The 10,586-nt window shown below is 35.3% G+C and overlaps 1 protein-coding gene across 1 annotated transcript in view; it reads right to left on the bottom strand.

The window, feature by feature from the left end:
* Window positions 1–10,559, bottom strand: part of LOC123563920 (isoleucine--tRNA ligase, mitochondrial-like) — a 37,673-nt gene extending 27,114 nt beyond the window's left edge. The window contains exons 1-7 of the mRNA XM_053518922.1: window positions 10,257–10,559; window positions 9,166–9,288; window positions 7,009–7,162; window positions 6,388–6,536; window positions 3,254–3,303; window positions 2,377–2,486; window positions 155–245 (exon numbers count right to left, since the gene is read on the bottom strand). Coding sequence (XP_053374897.1) covers window positions 155–245; window positions 2,377–2,486; window positions 3,254–3,303; window positions 6,388–6,536; window positions 7,009–7,162; window positions 9,166–9,288; window positions 10,257–10,445 — 866 coding nt within the window. The 5' untranslated portion in view covers window positions 10,446–10,559. The remainder of the gene's footprint in view (window positions 1–154; window positions 246–2,376; window positions 2,487–3,253; window positions 3,304–6,387; window positions 6,537–7,008; window positions 7,163–9,165; window positions 9,289–10,256) is intronic.
* Window positions 10,560–10,586: the final 27 nt, after the last annotated feature.

The following is a 10,586-nucleotide window of genomic DNA, read 5'->3' on the forward strand; positions in this document are numbered from 1 at the left end:
ATCCGAAAAATGACCCCTCTATTTTTTACACACAGGTCATTGTTCCAAAGATACATGATTCTATTTTATTTTCTGAATATCAAGTTCCTAAGGCTTACGGCAGCCCTGGTGCTTGAACAATTTATGCTCAAGCACATGGTGTTACTATACATACTTGATATCCTCACCATAACATACAGCTTGATTGGCAGGTATGGTCCAGGGTGTAGTTGTCCATATCACAGCATGTAATGTATGTGTATTTTCTGAAAGTATAATGTAATCTTATTTAAAACAAGAGGGATAAGATGGCCCTATATATCGCTCACCAGAGTTGATCTGGCCTACTGACCTAGTTTTTGACCCCACATGACCAAGAGTTGAACTTGACCTAAAGATCATCAAGAAAAACATTCTGACTAAATTTCATAAAGATTTGGTTACAACTATAGCCTCTAGAGTGTTCACAAGCTTTTCCTTTGATTTGACCGTTGACCTAGTTTTTGACCCCACATGACCCAGACTCGAACTTGACCTATAGATTATCAAAAAAAAACATTCTGACTAATTCTCATGAGTTTCAAACTTAAATTGTGGTCTCTAGAGTGTTGGAAAAATTTTCCTTTCATCTGGCCTAGTGACCTAGTTTTTGACCCTACATGACCCAGATTCAAACTTGACCTAGAAACGATTAAGACAAACATTCTGACCCAGTTTCATAAAGAATGAGTCACAAATGTGGCCTCTAAAGTGTTCACAAGCTTTTCCTTTGATCTGACCAGATGACCTAGTTTTTGACCCCACATGACCCAGATTCAAACTTGACCTAGAAATCATCAAGCCAAACTTTCTGACTAAGTTTCATAAATATTGGGTCACAACTGTGGCCTCTAGAGTGTTCACAAGCTTTTCCTTTGATTTGACCAGGTGACCTAGTTTTTAATCCAACATGACCCAGTTTGAAACTTGACCTAGAGATCATCAAGACTAACATTCTGACCAAGTTACAAAAAGATTGGGTAAAAAATGTGGTCTATAAAATGTTCACAAGCTTTTCGTTTGATCTGACCTACTGACCTAATTTTTGACCCCACATGACCCAGTTTCAAACTTGACCTAGAGATCATCAAGACAAACATTCTGACCAAGTTTCATAAAGATTGGGTCAAAAATGTGGTCTCTAGAGTGTTCACAAGCTTTTCCTTTGATCTGACTTACTGACCTAGTTTTTGAACCAACATGACCCAGTTTCAAATTTGACCTAGAGATCATCAAGACTAACATTCTGACCAAGTTTCATAAAGATTGGGTCACAAATGTGGTCTCTAGAGTGTTCACAAGCTTTTCCTTTGATCTGATCTACTGACCTAGTTTTTGATCCAACATGACCCAGTTTCGAATTTGACCTAGAGATCATTAAGACTAACATTCTGACCAAGTTTCATAAAGACTGGTCATAAATGTGGCCTCTAAGAGTGTTCACAAGGCAAATGTTGACGCACGACGCACAACTGACAACGGACGACTGACGCTGACGGACGCCAGACAGTGACCAGACACAATAGCTCACCTTGAGCACTTTGTGCTCTGGTGAGCTAAAAAAAAAAGAAGTTTATAATCATAACATAGTTCATTGTTATGTTGCAATTTACATCAATTTCTAAACAAAATTTCAGTAATACATACTGTGAAATCATTAATATTCTTGGGAGACTAATTTTTGTGGATTTCGTGGTTAAGTCAATCCACGAAATTTAATTCTAACAAACAAGTAAAATTCCCATTTAGTTTATGTTCAAAAGTTAAAATCCACAAATTCATATCTCCACAAATTGCCATGTTAACCAAAACCACAAAATTTCATGCCCACGATTTTACAGTGTGCTGCTATGTACCATATGCTGTTTGGATTTTATATAAAAAACTAATCTGTCACTAGAAATAACTAACAATTTTCCTGCATGACAAGGAGTTATAGTATGAATGATTGTAGACAAGAACTGTACAATCATCACAGCGAACCTTTTGCTTCAGCAGGAAATCAAACTTTTGACCTCCAGATTGGCATTCATCTTCTCTCAATGTCTACCTACAATGTAACTGGGTGGTGCCTTCATAAAACTCTTATAAAATTCTTTGAAAATGATATTTGACTAAATGTATATTATGGCTTTTATAATAACACGGATATATTTAATATAATGAAGATATGGTATAAAGATATCAGGCACACTTTTTCTATGTGGTAGGACAATGTCATTGTATTTATCCATCCTTTCTAGAGCAATGGTATGAAAAACTTAAATTTTGAGAAGAACTACACAATACAGACGGTACACAACTAAGAGAATCTAAAAGACTTCAAAGCAAAAAAATAATCTAAAAACACAGACTTACCTACTAAATTCTGTAAATGACTAGATTTCTTTGTAATTGGGAATTTAACAAAGATTGAGGTGCTCACATGGTCTGCCTTATACTCCAACTCTGATTCTGCTAAAGCTGTTCTGGAATATGAAACATTTGATCAGCACCTATATTCTTCAATTTCCTAAGTATGAAATTTGGAGTATAAAGTCTCCCCTACTTAGTGGGGAAAGTTGTCCAACAGGCAAGAAGAATGATTTAACATGCCTGCCTGCATGTAAGACAGGTGTTTTTTTTAACCTACAGGACAGCATGGATACGAGACCTCATTAATACTCAATTTCTCATTCCCTGCTGTCGCTGGGTTTGGGAAAATCCTGTCCTACACAGACAGGCATGTAGGATACTTTTAATGCTATATTTTCAATTCACTATTTTGGAATGTAAGAACAGATTTACAAGTCAAATTTAGATCATATACAGTTATAAAAGGCTCTGATTAACATCAACATCATCTTGACAAGTTTATCATAAATAAAGTAATGGCAAACAAAAATACTTCAGACTCAGTATTAAAATACAGGCCTAAAAATTTTTTAACATATGTAGTCTTACTTTACACCAGTTTTTATGGTTCTTGTTCACATCAAAGTAGCATTAATTTCTAGAAGTCATGCTGAAGGCAAGCAATTTAAATTCAGTGACCTTAGAGGTACAAGAATGTCATGACAATAATTTCATTATAAATTCCACATTGCAAAGTATGAAAATTGTTTATTAAGTGTAAATTTCATTTCGTTTAAGTTATTGAATCCAAAGTCACAATGAAAACTGAATTTTATTTATCTGTTAATAAACTAAATAGCATAAAAAAGAAAATGCATTTATATATGTAACTTTATTTTACCTTGATGAAGGAGACCAATATACCGGCATCACATCTTGGTAGATGTAGCCCTGTAAGTACAACATGTATGTGAACTGACATGTTTACAGGAGTACTTTCAAAATGAAATATTTCTACAATTTAAGAAGCCAGATGATTTTTCAAACATATAATACATAGGCTGCTACCTATGATTTACCTACTGACACTGACTACAGGCAAATATGTAATACACAGCTCACTACCTATGTTTACCTACTGACACTGACTACAGGCAAATATGTAATACACAGCTCACTACCTATGTTTACCTACTGACACTGACTACAGGCAAATACATAATACACAGCTTACTACCTATGTTTACCTACTTACACTGACTACAGGCAAATACTTAATACACAGCTCACTACCTATGTTTACCTACTTACACTGATTACAGGCAAATACGTAATACACAGCTTACTACCTATGTTTACCTACTTACACTGATTACAGGCAAATACTTAATACACAGCTCACTACCTATGTTTACCTACTGACACTGACTACAGGCAAATACTTAATACACAGCTCACTACCTATGTTTACCTACTGACACTGACTACTGGCAAATACGTAATACACAGCTCACTACCTATGTTTACCTACTTACACTGACTACAGGCAAATACTTAATACACAGCTCACTACCTATGTTTACCTACTGACACTGACTACTGGCAAATACGTAATACACAGCTCACTACCTATGTTTACCTACTTACACTGACTACAGGCAAATACGTACTACACAGCCCACTACCTATGTTTACCTACTTACACTGACTACAGGCAAATACGTAATACAGCCCACTACCTATGTTTACCTACTTACACTGACTACTGGCAAATACATAATACACAGCCCACTACCTATGTTTACCTACTTACACTGACTACGGGCAAATACATAATACACAGCCCACTACCTATGTTTACCTACTGACACTGACTACGGGCAAATACATAATACACAGCTCACTACCTATGTTTACCTACTGACACTGACTACGGGCAAATACATAATACACAGCTCACTACCTATGTTTACCTACTGACACTGACTACAGGCAAATACATAATACACAGCTCACTACCTATGTTTACCTACTGACACTGACTACAGGCAAATACATAATACACAGCTCACTACCTATGTTTACCTACTGACACTGACTACAGGCAAATATATAATACACAGCTCACTACCTATGTTTACCTACTGACACTGACTACAGGCAAATATGTAATACACAGCTCACTACCTATTTTTACCTACTGACACTGACTACAGGCAATTATATAATACACAGCTCACTATCTATGTTTACCTACTGACACTGACTACAGCCAAATATATAATACACAGCTCACTACCTATGTTTACCTACTGACACTGACTACAGGCAAATATGTAATACACAGCTCACTACCTATGTTTACCTACTGACACTGACTACAGGCAATTATATAATACACAGCTCACTATCTATGTTTACCTACTGACACTGACTACAGGCAAATATGTAATACACAGCTCACTACCTATGTTTACCTACTGACACTGACTACAGGCAAATATGTAATACACAGCTCACTACCTATGTTCCTATGATTTCCTACTGACACTAACTAGAGGCAAATATGTAATACACAGCTCACTACCTATGTTTTCCTACTGACACTGACTACAAGCAAATACATAATACACAGCTCATTACCTATGTTTACCTAATGACACTAACTACAGGCAAATAAGTAATACACAGCCCACTACCTTTGTTTACCTACTGACACTGACTACAGGCAAATATATAATACACAGCTCACTACCTATGTTTAACTACTGACACTAACTACAGGCAAATATGTAATACACAACTAATCACCTATGTTTACTTACACTGACTACAGGCAAATATATAATACACAGCTCATTATCTATGTTTACATTCAAACAATGACTACAGGCAAATATGTAATACACAGTTCATTACCTATGTTTAACTAATGACACTGGCTACAAGCAAATATGTAATACACAGTCAACAACCTATGGTTTATCTTCTCACACTGAATACACGCAAATACAGTCGAGTCCACTTAATACGAACTCGCTTGATATGAATTTTCGGATAAAACAAACAAAGTCAGGATTCCCCGGCCGAGTCCTTCTATTTCCTTTGTAAAATTATTTCAGTAATAGCGAACTCGCTTCATACGAATAATCGGTAGATACGAACACATTTTGAAAGTCCCAATTAGCTTTAATGTTATAATTTTCCATCTTTTAATACGAATTAATTTTAAAATTCGGCGGCCATTTCGCCCTTGTTACGATTGACTTTTTAATAGTTCGAACTGTACAGTGCTGATATTTAATCGAAGTAAAAATAATAGTATTGTCAACATTGTAACGGGTGGTAATTAGAAAATTCAGTAGTTCCCAATTATTCAAAAATAAAAACTCGGTCCTTTGTGTATCATGTCAATATAAAACAATTCAATTAATTGACAGGTCAAGATTTAAAGGGTTGTAAATAATTTTAAACACATTACTGACCATCTATTGTTGATACTGGTAGGTCGTGTCTTACAAAAGATTACATAGTACAAGCTTCATAATAGAAATAATGTTGGCAGTGGATATAATTTGGCGCTCTGGACCTCGACCGCACATTGCAATTTAAATGCACACAGTTTTACATGTTTAAGTATGACTTTTGTTGAGTAATTTCAATGTTATCTGAATAAATTAACTTAGTAAGTTCAAAACTGTTAACTACTTCCATATATCGGAATCTTTTCAATGATGATATCGGTGATACTGCACAACTTGCTCAGACAAATTTTCCGGTAAGTCATATATTCATTAATACGACTTTCATTAGATACGAACACATTTCCCAAGTCCGGATGAGTTCATATAAAGCGAGTTTGACTGTATATATTATACATAGTCTGCTACCTATAGTCATCTACTGATACTGACTTTGTACAGGCAAATATAAAAGAACCCTCTAAACCTATTACTGATTTTTACATGAAAATGAAAACAGTAACAGTTAACATTAAGTGAATTCAACTGTGAAAGAATACATTGAGCATGTTACCTTTTCATACATGTGAAGAAAGACTTCTAGCTGTTTAGCCTCATACTGCGGATTGTATGTGTAATAGGGGTTATCCCAATCTCCCATCACACCCCAGCGCTTGAAACTTTCCATCTGAGACCTAACAGCTCCATCTGCAAACTGCCTTGCTGAAAAATTGAAAAAAACGTAACTTAAAATCTAACCAACAAATCTGAGAATGATGCTGAAATTGTTGCTGTAAGGTTGCGGATCTATACTGAGATTCAGTAATTTGTCATATGCAATTCTCCACATGCATTTTTGGCTTTCTAAACTCAGCTGGTATGGAGCTACAAGACTGATCGGATAATGTCATATTCACATAAAGGAATATGTTATCTTAATGTTGTTCTTTACAGTTTAAATTAACTTATTTTAGCTTCACTGTGATGAAAGCTTCAAGCTTATTTGAACCACTCTCAAGAGCACTTCCTGGAAAAACCAGTAATGGTGTCATTTAAGGTGATGGTAATGACCCCAATTTGGCTCAAATCAATGACTCTTCTAGCACGAATATGGTTCAGCAGCTGAGGCCTTAACCACTAGATCACTGCTCCCTTTTAGAGCTATTCTGTGGAATATTGATTGGATTACAAATACCTAGATCTCTGATCTGAAGTGGAGTAAGTTTGAGATGTCCTTTATTCTTCATTGCCTTCAGTTCAATAGGAAGTCCATGGCAGTCCCAACCAGGTACATAGTGGACACGACTCCCTCTCAGTACATGGTAACGGCACACAATATCCTTTAATATCTGAAATTGTGAGGTGTATGTCTTATAATATTTTGTCATACTAAACCTAAGCACAAGTAAAGCAAGTTTTGATGACTTTCTACCATTGGACTTTAAGCAACATTATATAGTTATAGCATATCAGCATACATGTATCTTGGTGAAATAAATAAGGCATAAAAAACCTGTTTGTTTCTGGTAACATGCCCAAAAAAATTAGGGTAGGTAGGTTGGCAACTTCTTTTTTTTTATTAAGTCATAATAAGTGGGACTTTTCGGAAATTATTTTTGTGTAAAAAATTAATAGAAATAAGGGGGTAATGCCTTTAGACAGGGCTCGACACTAACAGTGTCCCGGGATCCCGAGGATCCAAAATTCTAGCAAGGGACACCCATTATTCAAAGCTAGGTGTTCCTCCAGGATACCTGTTTTCAACAATGACAATGTAACAGCAACATTAAATACCGAGTTACATTCAAAGATTTCTTAATTCTAACAGAATTTTCAACCAAAAAAATATGAAACCAATGTTGTTTTCATCTCAAAATAACTGCTAAATCCTATATCAGTTGATACAAAATAAAGCATTTAGACTGTTGCAGAATTTAATTCGAAACAAGAGCTGTCAGTTGACAGCACACTCGACTATTCTCAGTGCTTGATAGTATAATATAAGCTATGAGTATTACTTTAACATTACAATAAGCATATTCTAAGTCAAAAAGGAGCCATAATTCAGTAAAAATGCTTGATAGAGTTGCCTCCTCCTTTTTACAGACTGGGGTCATGATGGTAAACAAGTATGCAAAATATGAAAGCAATATCTCAATGGACTTTGAAATATTTGGGGTGGTAGGCAAACTTTAACATTTATTCTAAGTCGAAAAGGGGCCATAATTCAGTCAAAATGCTTGATAGAGTTGCCTCCTCCTTTTTACAGACTGGGGTCATGATGGTAAACAAGTATGCAAAATATGAAAGAAATATCTCAATGGACTTTGAAAATACTTGGGGTGGTATGCAAACTTTAACATTTATTCTAAGTCGAAAAGGGGCCATAATTCAGTCAAAATGCTTGATAGAGTTGCCTCATCCTTTTTACAGACTGGGGTCATAATGGTAAACAAGTATGCAAAATATAAAAGCAATATCTCAATGGACTTTGAAAATATTTGTGGTGGTACGCAAACTTTAACATTTATTCTAAGTCGAAAAGGGGCCATAATTCAGTCAAAATGCTTGATAGAGTTGCCTCCTCCTGTTTACAGATTGGGGTCATGATTGTAAACAAGTATGCAAAATATGAAAGCAATATCTCAATGGACTTTGAAAATATTTGGGGTGATACGAAAACTTTAACATTTGTGTGGCGCTAACGCTCACGCTGACGCCGGGTTGAGTAGGATAGCTCCCCTATTCTTCTAATAGTCAAGCTAAAAATGAATATGATTTAAGATTTAGTAGTTTTGGTTGAGTACATTTTCATCTTTTTAAACCTGAGGGATCCCTTGTATTGGTGAGGGATACAAAATTCTACAGGTAGGGGCCCCTCTGGGACACCATTGAAAAAAGTTAGTGTCAAGGCCTGTTAGAGCAGCAGTAAGTTGATTTCTAACATCACTGACAATGTTTTAAGCATAAAAACAGGCATGGGATTCAGTAAAATACCAAAAGCCTGAAAATCAACATTCTCAAGCCTGAAATCTCCTTTTTCAATATAGTTACATAGGGAAATTCTGGCAGTCTAAAGCCTGAAATCAGGACCAGTCCTGAAAAATCCCAGGCCTGTAAAAAGTGCAGTTTTGTAACTATTTGCTAAAAAGTTGAAATAAATTCTCCAAGGCCATAAAAACATTTAGAGTTGGGCCAAAAATTTAGGGTAGGTTGGGATAACAGAAACGAACAATTTTTTTTTACGTCTAACTTCCTGGTGCTATAAATACTTTCCTGGTGTTAAAAGTACTCTACTGGTGTTATAAATACTTTCTTGGTGTTACAAATACCATCTTGGTGTTATACATACCTTATTTATAGCATGGCCAACATGAGTCTTTCCATTGGCATATGGGGGACCATCATGTAATATAAATTCTTCTCCTGTGTTATTCTCCCTCTGCCATTTATACAAGTCTTGAAACCCACATATCTGAAACAAATACATAATTTTTTGTTTGTTTTTGTTACATTTAACATCACCAACATAAAAATAAGTCGTATGGCAACTTTTCAGTTTCTAAAAGTGGGAGGAAAAAACTAGATTCCTCTCCAGCGATTATTTCATCATGCGCATGCAACTTGGTTTAACCATGCCCCTTTCTTCCATGAGCCAGCTGGATAGCTTCCTTACATGAAAGAATCTTACATCAAAATCAAGCATTTGTTGTCAAAACCATTATAAAGACGACAATAATTATAAAACATGTGCGGTAATATCAAAATTATCTTCAAACTCATGAACATTGCATTATCATTTTGGTGCTACAGTGATACAACTGACAAAAATATTATGTATATAAAATGACCTTTACTTGGTATATTCTGAAAGGTAACCGTGTTTTGCACTATTTTGCAATTTTTAAACAACTTTTAAACAACAGCTACAGATATTTTGCATCAATTCAGACCTGACATTTTATTTCTAACACAATGACCAAATGCGATTAGGACTATATATATGTATACATATCGTTTCCGAAATCGGTTGAAAATATATCAGTTAAATGACCTTAGTATAATGTATTGTAATACAAAACTGCTGTAGGAATACTGTGGGGTTTTCACTATTTTTATGGGAGAGCCATAAGAATAGCCTGCGAGGCTATTCCTACAGGACCGTAAGAATAACCACTTCCTAAAATTATGAATAAGTGTCAAAGACGTTCGACTACCAAACATAAAATGGAGAGACCAACTTATGAGGAAGAGCCAAATTTACCATACATGATTGGCCAATCCCATTGAATAGGCTGTGGCTAATTTCATATTAGTCACACTTAACAACATTTTGCAACAAACTGCTGTTTCTATTGAAACTGAATAAAAACCAGTAACAGACTAATAAAATGAACATGCATTTTAAATATTCTTTAAATAATTTGCTGAACTTCAACCTACATTTTGAATATCTTTTTCACGCAATGAGGAATCTCGCATAGAAATGGGAAACTGTGTCTGCGGTAAGTTCAGTGTACTACTGTATTTCTTGCTTTTCTTTGACCCGGACTTTTTACCACTAAAGAAATATCGGCGACAAGATTCTGAGAATCTCGGTGACATCCCCTTCAAAACAATCAGAAACCTCATATCTGGTTGATTTGTGTTGCAAATTTATTACATTTTAAAAATTAGCAACAAATCTTGCAGTTTTGTAGACAACACAGAAATTACTCCATGGGCGCAGACATATTGGGTGTAGTATAAACTTTAGCTCCTATGTCAAATATC

This window comes from Mercenaria mercenaria, chromosome 1, assembly GCF_021730395.1.
Source record: "Mercenaria mercenaria strain notata chromosome 1, MADL_Memer_1, whole genome shotgun sequence".
NCBI classification, from domain to species: Eukaryota; Metazoa; Mollusca; class Bivalvia; order Venerida; family Veneridae; genus Mercenaria; species Mercenaria mercenaria.